At 52.8% G+C, this 16778-nt stretch overlaps 5 protein-coding genes across 5 annotated transcripts; 3 read left to right on the top strand and 2 right to left on the bottom strand.

Moving 5' to 3' along the window:
* Positions 1–241: 241 nt before the first annotated feature.
* Positions 242–1317, bottom strand: GUITHDRAFT_107897 (hypothetical protein; the record flags this gene model as incomplete). The annotated part of the gene is made up of 4 exons (XM_005833208.1): positions 242–376; positions 614–661; positions 802–867; positions 919–1317. The coding sequence occupies 4 exons, from the start codon at positions 1315–1317 to the stop codon at positions 242–244; spliced, it is 648 nt and encodes a 215-aa protein (XP_005833265.1).
* Positions 1318–5940: 4623 nt separating this feature from the next.
* On the top strand, positions 5941–6865 carry GUITHDRAFT_152452 (hypothetical protein). The gene has a single exon (XM_005833207.1). The coding sequence runs from the start codon at positions 6020–6022 to the stop codon at positions 6776–6778; it is 759 nt and encodes a 252-aa protein (XP_005833264.1). The 5' UTR covers positions 5941–6019; the 3' UTR covers positions 6779–6865.
* A 913-nt stretch (positions 6866–7778) lies between these two features.
* GUITHDRAFT_50140 (hypothetical protein) lies at positions 7779–8654 on the bottom strand (the record flags this gene model as incomplete). The annotated part of the gene is made up of 1 exon (XM_005833206.1): positions 7779–8654. A coding segment is annotated over one exon (876 nt), but the record flags the coding sequence as incomplete, so codon positions are not given.
* Positions 8655–10700: 2046 nt separating this feature from the next.
* On the top strand, positions 10701–11498 carry GUITHDRAFT_152451 (hypothetical protein). Its single transcript, XM_005833205.1, has one exon. The coding sequence runs from the start codon at positions 10727–10729 to the stop codon at positions 11357–11359; it is 633 nt and encodes a 210-aa protein (XP_005833262.1). The 5' UTR covers positions 10701–10726; the 3' UTR covers positions 11360–11498.
* Positions 11499–12789: 1291 nt separating this feature from the next.
* On the top strand, positions 12790–16021 carry GUITHDRAFT_51379 (DNA replication licensing factor, MCM3; the record flags this gene model as incomplete). The annotated part of the gene is made up of 7 exons (XM_005833204.1): positions 12790–12987; positions 13110–13271; positions 13520–14403; positions 14724–14853; positions 15080–15265; positions 15599–15732; positions 15871–16021. Coding segments are annotated over 7 exons (1845 nt in total), but the record flags the coding sequence as incomplete, so codon positions are not given.
* Positions 16022–16778: the final 757 nt, after the last annotated feature.

The raw sequence follows: 16778 nt of genomic DNA, 5'->3' as shown, positions 1-16778 counted from the left end.
CCTCCGTACACCTCCTCTTTGACAGGCGACCGTGCGTGATGTAGTGACGCTGTACCTGGCAGTTGAAGGAAGCATCCTCCACATCAGGAAGTCTTCAGGGTGGGACCTGACCATCGCTGAGGAGGGGAGGTGAGGGCGATGAGTCCAGTTCTCTGCTCCCATTCTCATCAACTCTTGTTTGACCCCGAACCCATTGTTGCTGCTGTACTCCAGCCTCGTTCTCCTCCTCCTCCTCCTCCTCCTACTCCCCGTTCTCGCCCTCGCCCTCGCCCTCGCCCTCGCCCTCGTCTTCGTTCTCATCCTCTTCCTCGTCCTCGTCCTCCTCCGCTTCCGCCTTGTCCCCGTCCTTCTCTTCTTCGAATAGCCTCCCTCCTACCTGCCCATTCTCCGTCTCTCTCCTCTCCTTCAGCCGTTCTCTCTCCATTTATTTCTGATCTGCTCCCTTCCACTATTCCCCCTTTCACCGCCTCCGCCCTCGACTCCCTTCATCTGCTCTCCTCTGCAGCTCATCCTTGTCGTCATCTCACAGCCCGCAAGCAACTTTGGTTGAGCTCAAAAAGGCGCATCATGACAGGCTGAAAGTGCTTCTCAAAGTGCGCCTACTCCATCTAACCTGCATGTCAGTGTATACAACAACTTGCTTCTTGACAACCAGGCAGTCCTTTATGAATGTAAATTCGGAACGCATGGAGGAAACAACTCAACAGTTAGAATGTTCATTGCACCCCTCTCTGCTCTCCATGATCACGAAATAAAGACTAGCGCCATGATTGCTCAAAACATGCCCTCTTCTCCTCACACCTGCCCTGTCTTGGGCAGCTTCGTGGGATCGACGTCTCCCTGCTCAACAAACATTTCGAGCAACGCCTGTGGCAAGTTCATCAACACGGCATGAGCTAACACAACAGCTGCTGTCACCTGCTCCATCTCCCAGTCGTCTTCATCGTCGTCTTCCATGATCATCACATCGTCGCTGTTGATCGCCTTCAGCCTCTCCACCTCCTCGTTCCCTAGCGGCGTATCCAGCATGCTGAACAGAGTCTGCTCATCTTTTTGAATCATGCTCAACAGCTCTGGGCTGTATCTGATGTCACCCTTCCCCTCCTCCAGCTTCTTCTTTCTCTCCATCAGCCTTGACCGGTAAGTGTCCGGGTCGCCCCCTAGACCCTTCAGGCCTCCTCCTCCCAGCTGCATCCTCACAGCAGCGGGATGGGCTGTCGTTCGTCCTCTCAAGCTCGTGCATGGCAGCCAAGGGCTCGCGAGGAACGCCATGGACGAAGCGGCCGACCCGAGCAGCACCGCCGCCTTGAGCGCCATGCTTTTATGACTCACGTTCGGAGCGGCCCCCTGCTCAGCACTCCGGCCCGGGCCCGGCACTGAGACACATGATCGCCGGATCCGCCGATGATAACCGGAACCGGCGTGACTCTGTGACGGTGCCCCGTGACTCTCAACTGACGGACCGCACTGCGGCAAGAACTTGTGACTAGTATGATTACTGTTATGCCACTGTCAAACTGAGTCAACAACCGTTCGGACTGAGTGCCGCGGTAAGACTCCGAGGGACATAGCGTTGTCGGGTCAAGGAACTTGCTGACAATTGGGATTTGTACCAGATCCAGGCATTTTCCAGTACAAAATTGTGTGTGAGTAAAAAATCGAAGGATTGGAAGGTTTGAAAATCCATTTCCAGCGCTGCAAGTTCAACGGCAACCGGGGGTAATTGAGAGCTTAGATAAGTAAACAGTTGTTCCTATTGCCTTTGCATAGGATCACTTAGGCCCTTGTATAGTGGAGTAATGATTTGTACCAGAACCTGATGGGTAGGCGTGGTAGTATTTCAAATGATTCGAACCCAACGGACGCGACAGGGGGGTGGGGGGTACAGGTCTTGGTCTGGTACTGTAATGGGTACCTTTTAAAATACATTTAGCAGAGGGGGTCTCCCTCCCCATCTCCCTGCCCTCCGCACTTGCGCATCCCTATCCTTCCCTGTCCATGAGTCTCAGACTCTCGTCAGACCTTCCCTGATGACCCTCAACTTTCTTTGACGCTTCTGTCTGCCTTGTCCTTCCTCAACTTGCTGGAAATTCAAACTCTGAAACCATGCCCATGAGTTGACAAGCACTGAGTTTCTCAGTTTGAATGCGGGAGGAAAGATGATTCATGGAATGAAACTCAGTGGTTCATATTTCAAGCTGATGGATTCGAGTCGCATAGCACTGGCTTATGACTGTCATTTTACTTCTCAATGATACAGCATCAAGAACTTGCTCTCGATCCATCAGTACTTGCAAAGGGTCATTTTTCAGACAGAACTTCGAGTTCATCTTTATTTTGCGTCGATCCACACGATGACATCTGTCTGATACACTATGTTTGATGAATAGCAAGAAAGAAAGGCCGAACTGTGCACCGCTTGACTGAATTTTCTACAATACTCTTCAATTGTGTAAGAGAGCATGTCACATGTAATCATACCAGGCAAACAAGTCACAGTATCGCTCCAAACCGCGTTGTGCTTGAAACTGAGACTCTACATGAAGATGTTATCGGACTAGTCGAATGATGTACAACTTTATGGTGATACGTGGTTTAGAACTGTTGCAAAGCGGACATGGGAATATGTAGCGGCCTAGGTGATGTTTTCAACGTACTTCAATAAAACAAAGCCAAGTTGTTGCTAACAACATCATCATTTCTCCATGAGCCTGCATGACCTGATGTACATGTTAGAGAAGTCGATGCTCATTCATCAAAAGAGTGGTTAGACAAGAAATTGGTAGATGCTTCTGCGCAGCATTCGGCCCTTGTGTATGTGGAATCGTGCACACTCACCGTCGTGTGGAAGTGTTTGCACATTCTTCTGCGCAAGTCTCATATATTGTCCTTATCATCTGGAATGGTTGACTTTCGCTGCAAGTAATATGAGCAGCGCAAAGTTGGCAAACTTATCCATATGGTTGGAATGCCGGCGATGCATTGCAGCCTGCATAGCACCTGAGCGCTTTGTTCCACTTATCGCTTGGTTCCAAACAATTGATGATATCGCAGCATGCAACTCGCTTTGGCCCAAGGGTGTCAAGCGAGGAAAAGATCAGAATGATGAAAGGGCGAGAATGCAGCGAATAAGAGAAGCTGGTCAGGCTCAGTTTCTTTGTGTAAGAAAATGCCAATGCTTTGTACATGTTAGGTTACAAAGAAAGAGGCAAGAAAGCTCTGGTATGAGACTCGAGAAGAAAGATTTATTCAAAAGGGTACGTCCATTTTCGTCTGCATGATTCAATCGGATCCAACATCAATTAACTGCTCCTGATACCATGTCAGTCTAGTCACAACAAAGATATCAGCACCTTGAAAATTTCTTGCTTCGACTCGAGGTGAAGGAAATGAAATATGATTTACAATGCTATAAGGGTTATCGTTTTGTCGCTCAAAGCGTCTTGATTGTAAGTCATGAAATAGAACACGACATGCAATCAATTTGCAAGTCATACCTTCATGTGGTACCTCATCACTGCCATTTGATGAATGCACTGGTATTCCTTGAAACTCTTTACATGCCTTGGCAATACTCTTGCATATTGCTCAGACCGCCCTCAAGCCCGACTCTTTGCAGCAGATTCCTATGAAATAAGTATAGATCATGCTGTCTCCGTGACATGCTTCATGACTTCCTACTTATTGCTCATGAGAGTCAATGTCATCCATCGTACAGCGCCACTAGCGGACGGTCCGTGCGGAGTACTCCTTATTCAAGCTGCTAAAATCTATGATGATCAACCCTCTTTACATGTGTTTGCAATCACAGAGATGTTTTCAGACTGCTGCGCTCACACCAGATTCTGCAGGGATTGCCTCTGCTTGTCCTGGTCTGAGCTCTCCTGCTGCAGATGAGTAACGTTCGCTTGCTAACCTTGGATATGCAACCAGTGCAACCAGGGAAGGGAAGGGGCAAGGCTTGAGAGCTCCCTCTGATCTACAAGGGTGGTCTATGTTGGTCGGAGGCAGGGTTGACCCCATCGGAGAAGGGACTTTCACTGGGAAACAGGTGGGTCCAAAGCATCATAGTTTGAACAGGGGAGGTACCGCATAAACTATTTTGGTACAAGTTTTCCTAACAGTACTCGAATATGTACCATAAAATTGGTACTGTTGGTACAATTATTTGCTACCAGGAAGTACCCTACCCCCTTAAACACGTCCCAACCAATTTGAATCAGCTCCCAGCCGTCTGACCCACCCCAGACCCCAACTGCCATTTGCTATTCACATGTGTGGAAGGATACCCCCACAGAAAACTATTGGAAACCAGAGGGGTCAGTTGAGAGCGACAACGCTATGACTCGCCGGGGCAGACTCGGATGCCGCCATGCCACCGACTCACTGTCTGTCAAGTCAGCGGCAGCAGTGATGTCCGACCGTACGGTACCGGGACTCCGCCTCATGGCGGCCGGGCGGCCAAGTCACGGTCCCAAGGAGAAAAAAAAGACCAATTTTGCTAGAGCCTGCATATGGCCTTGTGAACGGCATGAAAAACTCTGACTCAAGCCACTGAGATCATCATGCACGGTTGAAATAAGTTAGCTGCCTCACTGCCACCGGAGTCACCGTGTGCCGCCGCAGGGCGGCCGGGCGCGCCGGGCCCAGACTCGGCGATCAGCGGAGCCGCGAGCGCCGGCCGGCCCGGCGGCCGCGGCGGCGGCCCGGGGGCCGCTGACTCCGAGCCTCGGAGGCTCCTGAGTCCGCGGCAGATGGCCGAGCCTCACGGTCGCCGGACTCTTCAACGGTCCACCGTCGGGAGTCCGCGCCGGGCCGAGGCCCCCGCTGACTCGGCCGCCACCGCCGGTCACAGCCTCCGAGTCACCGGTACCGTATAGTAACTTAACTTTGAGTAAACTTACCGCCACCGTACGGCGTCCTTCAATGTGAGTGATGAGTCCGGCGACATAGAGTGAAAGATTTTGAAGTTCTGAAACCGTATTTGAAAATATGAGTCATCGTTGTGGATTAACCACTAGCACCCCCTATGGCTAGGCTACTAGCACACCGCTGGTCCTTCCAGTACCCTGAACTCACTACTTTTGGTAGCTCTCTTTTTTGTTTCGGAAATTCCCCGCGCCGCCCCGGAATCATACCGTACCAATACCGCCGTACTACCTGACACCACCCTCAGTGCCGACTACGGACTACCAGACACGGCGTGCGACCACCCACCCTTCCGAGCCCTCAACAAATGAATGGCGAAGCCTCGGTCACTGACTCCTCCTACCGTATGGCGCGGCCGCCGTTCCCCACCCCTGTAGAGTATTTGCACCACCGTCCACCCGACCGGTTACCGTACGGTACGGTAAGTTGGGGCTACCCCTCCCCTAGTTGATTAGCACCGGGACTCCTTTCGGGTTCACTTGGGGATTACTGCAACGGTAACCTTGCCCTTATGTGACCCACCTTATTCCCCCATTGATCAGTTCCACCCAGGGGTGGGGTGGATACTAAGTTTCGGGCCACCCCCATCTCTCGAGTCGCCCACCGTCATCAGTACAACCACCCACCCTTCAAAATTACTACCCAACTATACATGGAGTTCATACCCCAGTTTTGAGACCACCCTACTGACGCTCTGCAATCGCTACCCCTGCTCGATTTGATGTAGATTCGCGCTGCTGTTCTCAGTGTCAAAGATACCCCTCCATCCTCTACCCACCCCACAGCACTCACTTCCCATCGTTAACGGTAGCACCCCTACCCCCTGCCCTCTCATCTCACTTTTGGGACAACTAGATATGACCCCTACCAACCTAACAACTTAACCCAAGTCCGCAGTTTGACCGCACCACCCCTACCCCTGTAGAACGGAACTTCCTGTTTACCACCCCTGGGTCTGACTGCATTGTGCCCCGACGCATATTTCTCTCCTCTCCTCCAGTTTTGCCTCACACGCACAGCACCTTGCCCTCCTCCTCCACGTTGCAGTCGCGTGCTCCCTCTGAAGCAGCTTACTCCTGAAACATTCGACATGCCTGACTCTACTTGCTACTTGCTTGCTGGCTTCTCTCTTCTCCAGTCGGCCTTTCCCATGTATTACGCGTACTCGTGGGCACACATCGATGCATCGGACGCCAACGACCGTCTGCAGAACACCTCGCTCTACAAGGTGTTCTCCACTTACGTCGGCGTGCTCTGGCTCCTCACTGTTGTCAACATTTTTGCTCCTTTGATTGGCATTGGCGATGACAAGGGCCAGAGGAACCTGGCCAGGACCATTGCGTTCCTGCTCAACTTGTCCGGAGGTTTGGCTGTCGTCATCTTGGGCATCTGGATCATCGCTGCTGTTTTTCCGACCACCGCGTGCGCTGAACTTGGCTTGAAGGCTCCGTCAAGCCGCTGGGCCTGCACTGCCTACCACATCATCAGCTGGATGGACTTCTTCATCCTCTGCCTGCTTGCTCTGTTGCTGATCCTCAGCCCTTGCCTGATCGGGGCTCTCAAGGGCATGCTGCACTCCATGCTCGACACCGCAGGAGCAAGGTCCATCTTTCCCGACGGAGTTATCGATGCTCTTCACAGAATGCTGCCTGCTGTTGCCCAGGTTTCCCAGCCCAAGTCCGTGGAAGAGCCTGCGCCTGTCCTTTCTCCGCAGCCCATGTACTCCTTGGCTCCAGTCAGTGCCGCGTCCTATCCAGTGCTCTCGCCGGTGGTGACGACCCCAGGAGTCCCATCAATTCAACCGGTTGCGGGCTACCAGCCCCAGATGTACGTCTCATCCATCCAGTGAAGAAATTCAAGAAATGATTGCGTGCTGTGTGTTGACGTTCTTTCATCGTACGATTCTAAATGATTTTGATAATAAACAATTTTCAGTAAGACTTAACGATTCTAAACACAAGGATTGTGATGATAAACAAATGTGACATCAAAGAACTCGCGCTTGCAGCCATTCCTTACTTACTGTGTGATATTTGATCAAGCATGCGGAACACACAAAAGGTTGAGACATGTTCTTGCACATGTTTCTTGGAATTGAATCAATCCTAATCCAGCTCTCTCTTCTCATCAGAACAACTGTCAGCTGATTTTACCGATGAAAAACGAACCACAAGGAGAATGAATTTGATTCAGCGCTACCTGGTGGGATCCCTCCGCCCTCAAGGTTAAAGTTGCTTCGAAGTCGGTGTTCAACTAGAAGTCTCTACTCCTATGATGCATCACTCCGACGCCAACCGCCTCATGGGACTGCTGCTCCATCTGCACTGACATAGCCCTCGAGGTTTGAAACTTGTCTCAAACTAGTTATATCACTAGACTGAGTCAGTTCAAGCATATCCGGGCGAGTTTGTTATCGAACGAGGGAATAAAACTTGCAGAATGCAAACAGGATCTTGGAAGAGCTAGATTGAGATCGGTTTCAGCGCCAGAAGCTTGACAAAAGGAGAAAATCTATTCGCCAACATTAGGTTCAGCAGAAGTTCCTAATCTGCTTCAACCTGAAAATCTATCTACTGGCTGACGGCGACTTTCGCTGATGATCAAGGGTCAGGAACTTTGTACACCACCAGATACGATGGAATGGCGGCTTCGTTGCAGTAGATCACGTTCTCCTCGTAGTTTAGCTTCCCTCCCTTGGCAACTGTGAGCCCAGTGATGGAGTCGAAGGTCGCGTCGCCAGCGCGGCATCGGATCAGGGAGTCAACTTGGTTGGAGGGAATTAGCTCCTGCTGCGCCAGGTAACTGTTTCCCAGGCAAATCTTGCACAGGAAGATTATCTTCACGCCATTGCGCTCCGAGCCCGAGGCATAGTCGTTGGACTTAGAGGACACCCTGGAGAAGTAGAGCCCATTGCCGTACCTCAGCGCCATCCTCGCTGCACCTCCTCCCATCGTGGCGTTGCCCGCATGACGCAGATCGAAGGAGGTTTCGCAGATGGTGCAGACTGCGCAGTTAGGGTTCATGCAAGGAGCACAGTTGATGTCGTGTCCGAACATACAGTCCGGAGCCATCGAGGTCCCGTGGAACCTTCTCCTCTCATGCGCTCCTCCGTTACGATCCAGGAAGTCGCGGTACCGCAAGTATCTCTCATAGATTTCCTGAGGGTTGCGTACTTGAAAGATCCTCAAAACTCGTGGCTTCGGCCCAGCATGCGTCCAGCTTGACAGGAACTGCTCTTTGATACCCTGATACCTCTCGTGGTGGTTTGTCAGCATCGAGATCGTGTATTTGGGCTGCCCGTCGCGTCCTGAAAACACACGATCCACCCAATGGAAGGGCACACCAGCCTCGGTCGCCGACAGGAGACCTCTTGCTGCTGCCTGCTTGGCGTGAGTCCGGCCGCAGAAGTCATGGACCTGCCCGGTCCTATGGTCGACATAGCGAGGAGCGGAGCAGCCGGGCAGAGCGCAGCGGTTGCTGGGGTCTCCATGCCCTTGGCAAGATCGATTCGATTCGGGCCACTGCCCCCACTCCTGCGCGGCGTGCGCATGGTCAAGGCAGCAGAAGTCATGCACGCGGTCCTCTCGCTCGTCATAGTAGACCGGGTTGTTACAGCCTTCAAGCTGGCAGATGTGGCACTGGCCGTGAGGAGGCTCCAGGGAGTAACCCTCAGCCTCCAGCGCCAGTCGGGCATGCGTGCGTCCACAGAAGTCGTGCTCGATGCCGGTGGTGGGGTCGATGAAGACGCTCTTGGAGCAGTTGGAGTAGTTGCACTTGCGGATGCGGGACGAAGAAGCGGCAGCCATCATCATCGTGGGTCCTGCAGGCTCCATCGTCACCTCAATGTCTCACATTCCCGCACAGCATCCTCCATCTCAATGTTCCCTCACTTTACTGCTCTGACAGATTTCAAACTGCAGGTGAAAATCAGGTAGAACAAAGGGGCAGGCGATCAGAGACAATATGAAGATAGTCTCGCGCATACAGAGAAAGTAGAGATAGCAGCATGAAAACAGGCTGAAGAGTGATCTCACGATTCGACCACCAGCCAGGAGCGAATGCACCAAGATAACATGGAGTGAATGCGAGGTTAAGGAATTGAACAAACATAAACAAACATTGAGAAAATACAATGTGAGAAAGGAAAACACAGGGGCGCAAGAGCCTTACTCAGACATACAGCGGAAGGCTGTGACAAGAAAGAGAAGAAACACACACGCTAAACAAAGGGATGCGTGTGTGTCCTTGGGCGCATGCAAAGGCGGTGCAGATGGAAGGGGCTGGAAAAGGAAGCGTACATGGTGCAATTCAGAAGAGGAGAAAACATGAGAAGTGATGTGATGCGGTGAAAGAACAGCTGTTTTTGTGTGTGGAATAGAGTTCGCATGACACGCAGAGGAGAGATAGAGCGGCGAGGGAAGCGAGGAAAGGGGCAACGAGGAGAGGCAAGGAGATGGGCGGGGAAGGGAAGAGGAAGAAAGTCTGAGAAAATGGAATGGAGGAAAGGAGCATGGAAGGACAGAAGCTGGCAGAGCAGAGGGGAGAGGAAGGAAGAGGACTCTAGGAGGAGAGGGAAAGCATGGGGGGCGAGGATGCGAGTTGTCTCTATAAAAACAAGGATCCCAGTGTTGTACGAGCAAAACGTACCGAGCCTAATTCTTCATACAAATTATTTGTAAAACATCTTATACGATTTTATAAGTTGTAGGAAAATTAAAGACTTAGTTGACATATATAGTTATTGTAATAGTGTTGTTTTGTTGCATGATTACATATCAATACAAAATATTGTAAATATATAACCATATAACCTGCCCGGCCCGATCGCAGAGATGGCGGACTCGCCTCAGAGCAGAACCTGTTCCCCCACAGCTCACAGGGTCGTATTTCACATTCTCAACGGAGAGGGTGGGGGTACTAGCCCGCTGCCCTTCGGTGATTTTGTACGGGTACTACTCGAAAATGTACCCCTTCTTGATAATGAATTTTCACTTGCAAAGGTGGGTACTTCCGGAGTAGGACTGTTTCGGGGGGTCTCGGGGAGCTTTACTTGTTTCTTGAGGAACTGGGGTAGGGTGGTCGACAGGGGATAGAATCGGTACCTGAAAATCATTATGCAAATTATACAAAACAAGTCGCACCAATTTGCATAATTATAGAGAGTCAGAGGTCCAACCAATAATCATGAAAGTATAATTATATATAACAGGGAACTTCTGCTGTATAATGGAGGGCTTAGATAGCGCACGCTACATGTCCTTGTAGCGGCCCAGGAGGCACCGATGCTGGCTGCCGATCGCTGTGCCGCCGTCTTGCCTCAATGTCCGATGCCTCTCTGACCCATCCCTCCCTCTGTGCTTTTTCCCTCATGGCTTGTCGTGATCATGTCTCCTTGTTATGCTGCCATTGCGGGTTTCTTTCTGCCGCGGACTCAACTCCTCTGAGGGCCTGGTTTGGTGTGCTGGTTGAATGTTGGGTCGCGGTAGAACGGTTCCATCATTTTCAATCGAATTTTCTGCACTCAATGTTGCTCTGGCATGTTAGATTGTAAGAAATCACTGTCTTGTTGCTCCATTTTCAAGGCAGTTACCTGCTTGAAAGCTTTCTTTGCACAATCCTACCTTTGACGAATGATCTCGTTGGAATTCTTGTCTCCACATTTGGTATGAGATGTCACTTTGATGGTTTGCACGCATCAAGCTTTTTTATTAATACGCATAAACGTTTGTTCGCGATTTTTGTTTTGTAAAGAGACTGATTCGTTTCTTTTCCAGTTCGAAACAGAGCAATAAGTGACATGGACATGTCGACGGGGAGAACGAAGTTCTTGTACTGGTGCGATCGTTTTGTCACGAAGTATGTGGATGAGAGGAACGGAGGAAGCCATCAGAACTGCAACAGCGTTGGCCCCGACAGGGCTGTCCATGGCGCTGAAGCCCATCCTCGGACCAGCATGCAAGACGCGTATCGTAGAAACAAAAGGGAAAGCAACCTTCAAGATGGGGAGACGGATGCATCGGACAGGCCCCGGCATCGTGATCGATCCTGCCTTCGTGTCCGCTTTGCCGATCCACTCGTTCGGGCGCGGTACTGCCCTAAGTTCTGCATAACTCAAGAGTTGGATGCTCACGTGACCTTCGACGTGGGTCGGCATGGCCCTCTCAGTCTTGTCAACGAGACGAGTGAAAGACACGATGACGTCGACGAAGATGTAGTTCAAGTTCTTTTTGCCTACGTTTGCGGTCAAGCAAGAGCCTTCTGGGGTTTCGACAAGGAGGGTTGCATTTCGAGCAATGAAGCGCTCCTGTGTTCACTAGGCGACTGTCTCTTTGAAAGTAAGGCGGCCAAGCTACCTTTTGAGGATTGTTTTCAGCAAGAAGCATGCTCGACCAGTGGAAACATAGATAAGTCAGGTCTCGACTCCGTGTAAATCGCACCAACAAAAGTTCAAGCGACCTTACAAGTCGTTCGTATCCCGCTCTGTCCAACACGAGTGAGATCTGCTCTACAATTCCCTTACGCTAGAAAGAAACTATGTATCCCCTTGTACCAAATATATCTGTCATTCCACGAAAGTTGTGTCACTGAAACGAACTTCCGAAGTTGATTATCGTAAATTCAATAATCCCGTGGCACCTTCCGCCGGTCACCGCCGGCCACACTGCTGCCCGGGGCTCTGACCTGCCACCGATCTGACCTGTCACCGATCGGATCACGGGCCGGGCCATTGCCACCGTCACCACAAAGGACGGTGACAAACGGGCCGGGGGGGGCGGGGGGCGGTACCCGCGGCGTGACACTCAGTGACTGCGGCGCTCAACGGCGTTCCGTTCCGCTGCCTGAGGGCCGCGACGGTTCCGACGGAGCCCTGCCGTTGCCGCCGCGACTGCCGCCGTGCAGCACTGCTGCCGCCGCTGCCCAGCACTGCCGCGTACCCCGCGCCGGCCGGGCGGCGGGACTGGCACGACCCGCGGGGCTACAGTACAGTACTGTATCATCCCGGTGACCGGCGGCGCGCGGCACGGCGTTCAAACTTCAGACAAGCTCGGACCGACTCGCCTCTTTACTCAAAGTTAAGTGAAAAATCAGTACGCCTCAGTGCCCGGGCCCGGGGCGGGCCGAGTCGACCTGACTCACTAGCGGCTAACAAGTTCTAACTTGAACTACCGGGTTCGGTTTCTTTTTTACTTTTACAGATCCCTTTCCCAATAAGGAATCCCGCGCTTTCCGAAAACGGAAGGTATCTTAATACCCCACCCTATGGAGGTTTCTGACCACCTACCCCTCAACATGTGTCGTTTCCTTATTACCCCCTCTGCTGATATAAATTGCACCCATACATTTGACAGTTGAACCCTACCCCCATCTTGGGCAGTACCCGACCCTTTCCTCACTGGCCTGTCCCGCCTCCAACAGCGCCACGATGAGCGGTGAGGATGCAGCGAAGGGGCGGAAAGAAGCGGCAGAGGACGATGATAGAACATACAATGAGCATGACAAACAGTAGAACTTGATCGTGTTATCATATTTTATGACCGGACGCACAAGCATGCTATAGCAAGGCTTGATGGAATGTGCCTTGCTGGATATTAGATTGTTGTTTCAGTGCCCATGAGATCTTAGTTGGTCACTTGCGATTGTTATGGTCGCCTAGTTGCGTCTGTGTGATTGTTATACAAGTGATACCAGCATGCAACCTTACGCTTCGACCCTCCAGCTGATATCGCACCCACCGACAACGACTTCCAAGAGAAAGTGCGCAGGTTTCTCAACTACCTGGACCCCGAGGTGAGAGCGATAGCCGAGCATCGCCAGCTCTGACCCACGTGGGCATGTCAGAGAGGAAATGAAGTGACGGAGGAGAAGCTCCGGAACATGATCGCCAAGGAGGAGTCGCGGGTCTTGATCGACATTGCGGACCTCCGGGAGTCGGACGCGAAACTTTGCCAGGAGATTATGAGCCGGCCAGCCGACTACTTGCCCGCCTTCGACTCGGCGCTAGAGCGAACGGTAGGGAACATCAGCCCTGACTACGCCAAGAGAGCGAAGGAAACTAAGGTAAGCCGGGGGGGGATGCACTTGAGGGGAGCTCCAAAAATAACTTGGTGGAGGAGGAGGAGGGGAGGGGGGAGGAGGAGGGGAGGGAGGAGGAGGATTTGCGAGTCTGAGTGTATGTGTAGACCAGGTTTTCCGTCGGGTTCGAGGGAGACTTCGGGTCGCATCAAGTAAATCCTCGCAGTCTCAACTCCTCCTACGTCAACAAGCTCGTCGCCATCAATGGCATCGTAACCAAGTGCTCGCTCGTTCGCCCTAAGATCCTCAAGTCCGTCCACTACTGCGAGGTAAGGCTATGATGGGGATGATGATGATGGGGATGATGATGATGATGATGATGATGATGATGATGATGATGATGATGATGATGATGATGATGATGATGATGATGATGATGATGATGATGATGATGATGATGATGATGATGATGATGATGATGATGATGATGATGATGATGATGCAATTAATTTCGAAGATGCGGGCTACTGTCGAAATGAATGCGATGGGGATGATGACAGTGTGACTTGTCGTTCAGACAACCAAGCAGCTGCACCAGAAGGAGTACAGGGACTACACTTCCTTCAGCGGTCTGCCGACGGGAAGCACATACCTCACCCGTGACGACGACGGCAATCTGCTCACGACCGAGTACGGGCTGTGCGAGTACTCTGACACCCAGGCACTTCACCTGCAAGAGATGCCGGAAAATGCAGAGGTCGGGCAGCTGCCGCGGTCGGTGGACGTTCTGGTGACCAACGACCTGGTCGATGCAGTGAAGCCGGGAGACCGAGTGCAGGTAGTGGGAGTTTACAAGCCCCTGGGCACAGGGAACGAGACGTCAGGGATGTTCAGGACGGTGATCATCGGGGTAGCAATCAAGGTGCTCGCAAAGGAGACGATGATGACGGCGATGACTGAGAAGGACATCGCAAACATCAGGCGGATTTCGAGGCAGAAGGACTGCTTCGACCTCCTCTCCTCCTCCCTCGCCCCTTCCATCTGCGGCCACAACTTCGTCAAGAAAGGTCTCCTGCTCCTCCTGCTGGGGGGCATGGAGAAGAACCTTGCCAACGGCACGCACATCCGTGGTGACATCAACATGCTGCTAGTTGGCGACCCCTCGGTCGCCAAGTCGCAGCTGCTGCGCTACGTGCTGAACGTGGCCCCCCTTGCCGTCTCCACCACAGGACGAGGATCATCGGGCGTCGGCTTGACGGCGGCGGTGACGCAGGACTCGGAGACGGGAGAGAGGAAGCTGGAGGCAGGAGCGATGGTGCTGGCAGATCGCGGGGTCGTGTGCATCGATGAGTTCGACAAGATGAGCGACCAGGATCGAGTTGCCATTCATGAGGTGATGGAGCAGCAGACTGTCACGATCGCTAAGGCGGGCATACACACCTCCCTCAATGCACGATGCAGGTTCCTCCTCCTCCTCCTCCTCTTCCCCTCCTCCTCCTCTTCCCCCTCCTCCTCCTCTTCCCCCTCCTCCTCCTCTTCCCCCTCCTCCTCCTCTTCCCCCTCCCCCTCCTCTCCCCCCTCCTTAGACTGGTCCCTGCCTGCTCTTCCTCGTCTTGATCCTTTGCTCCTTCTTGTTGTCTTTGGTCTTGTCTTTTTCTTGATGCTCTCTCTCCACCATGTCCTGCTTCTTTCCCTCATGTTCTATCCTTCCTTTCCCTCCTTCTCGCCTCCGTTCTCCCTCCCCTCGTTTCTTACAATCTCTCACTCTGTTGCACCGTCAGTGTCGTCGCTGCTGCTAACCCCGTGTACGGGTCTTACAACCGACAGAAGAAGACAACAGAGAATATTGGGCTCCCGGACTCCCTCCTCTCTCGTTTTGATCTTCTCTTCATTCTCCTCGACAATGTTGAGGTTACAATACTTCTACTCTCTCCTCGCCTGCTCCTCCTTCCCTAGTCGCTGCTCCTCCTTCCCTAGTCGCTACTCCTCCTTCCCTAGTCGCTGCTCCTCCTTCCCAAGTCGCTACTCCTCCTTCCCTAGTCGCTGCTCCTCCTTCCCTAGTCGCTACTCCTTCCTTCTCGTGCACCTCTTCCGCCTCCCTCTCTTGCTGCTTCCTCCACTGATTCATCTCGGGCAGGAGGCGCACGACAAGCGCATCTCAGATCACATTCTCCGCATGCACAGGATGCAGGGACTAGACTCGCAGGAGGCGGCAGACGAGATTGAAGCAGCTGAAGACAACGAGGAGGCCGAGGAGGATGAGACTCCGATCTTTGAAAAACGTGCGCCCTCTCCTCCTCTCTCTCCCTCCTCCTCCCTCCTCGTCCCTCGTTCCTCCTCCCCCTCCTTGTTGATACATCTAGACGTCAATCCATCTATGCTTTCTGCTCCCTTCGTTGCTGGCTTCTCAGACCAGCTGGCTTCTCATCCAGACCAGCTGGCTTCTCATCCTCTGGCTTGAACTCCCTCCTTCTGTGTTGCACTTATCAATTTTCTAGTCCTCCTCCTCCTCCTCCTCCTCCTTTTCCTCCTTCTCCTCCTCCTCCTCCTTCTCCTCCTCCTCCTCCTTCTCCTCCTCCTCCTCCTTCTCCTCCTCCTCCTCCTCCTCCTCCTCCTCCTGGACTGAAAGCAAGTTGCAGGTGCTTTGCACGCGCAGCGAGGCAAGGAGGGGCAGCTGGTCACGCAAGCGTTCCTCAAGAAGTACCTGCGGTACGCGAGGAGGACGAAACCTCGACTGAGCGAGGAGGCGAGCGAGCGAATCTCTCAGCTCTACATGGACCTGCGAGGAAGGTAAATCGAACATTCCAGAAAAGAAACAGGAAGAGGAGAAGGAGGAGGAGGGAGAGAGGAGGTAGAGAGGAAGGAGAGGAGGAGGAGGAGGAGGAGGGAGAGAGGAGGAGCAAGTTGAGGACTGACATGGATCGGCAGCAACGATGTAGCAGGAGGAGCTCTCCCTATCACCCCTCGCTCGCTCGAGACCATCATCCGTCTCTCTACCGCGCATGCCAAGTGTCGACTCAGCGGGCTGGTGGAGATCCGCGACGTGGAGGCAGCGCATGACGTCCTGCTGTTCGCTCTGTCCAACGAGACGAGGAGGGTCCAGAGAGACGAGAGCGAGAGTGGCGAGGACACGAGCGGCAACGCCAGCAGCGCAGATGAGGATGAGGATGGAGATGACGATGACGGTAGCGGAGCAAGAGCGCCTGCTGCGAAGCGAAAGAGGACCAGGAAGGGACAACAGGAGGAAGAGGAGGAGGAAGAGGAGGAGCAGGAGGAGGAGCAGGAGGAGGAGGAGGAGCAACCAGCCCCTGAGACAAGCTCACGCAAACGTGGCCGACAAGCAGAGCCGGAGAATGTCGAAGTTGATGTCAGCTCAGACAGGTATACTCCCTTCCTTCTCCTGCTTTTCCCTCTCCTGTCCCCTCTTCTCCTATCGCCTTTCGCTCTTCCTCCGCTCTCCACTCTTCTTCTCTCACACTTCATACTGCAGGTACGCGTCCTTCTGCCGGGCAGTCACTCGCTTCTTCAAGGAGGAGCTTCAGAGCGAGCAGACTGGGCGAGAGAGCGCGGGGGTGGGAGAGGTGGTGGAGTACGCGAGGAAGCAGATGACTGAGAAGGTGACGGAGAAGGAGGCGCGTGCGATGATTGCAAAGATGCACGAGGAGTCGAAGATCTACGAGGGAGAGGATACTATCTACCTCGTGTGAGGAGGAGGAGGAGGAGGAGGAGGAGGAGGAGGAGTACTTAGATACTGGTTTACCTTGAGATGAGGTTCTTCACTTGTTTTGTGCTTGTTTGTAATAAATTCTACACTTTGACACTGTTGGGTGCCAAGT

Source organism: Guillardia theta (genome assembly GCF_000315625.1).
Source record: "Guillardia theta CCMP2712 unplaced genomic scaffold GUITHscaffold_31, whole genome shotgun sequence".
Taxonomy (NCBI): domain Eukaryota; class Cryptophyceae; order Pyrenomonadales; family Geminigeraceae; genus Guillardia; species Guillardia theta.
Note: the sequence above shows the minus strand (reverse complement) of the source record. Positions and strands in the feature narration are given on the sequence as shown.

Coding starts and splice junctions, on each gene's coding strand:
- GUITHDRAFT_152451 (XM_005833205.1), top strand. CDS start 10,727: ATGGACATGTCGACGGGGAGAACGAAGTTCTTGTACTGGTGCGATCGT.
- GUITHDRAFT_152452 (XM_005833207.1), top strand. CDS start 6,020: ATGCCTGACTCTACTTGCTACTTGCTTGCTGGCTTCTCTCTTCTCCAG.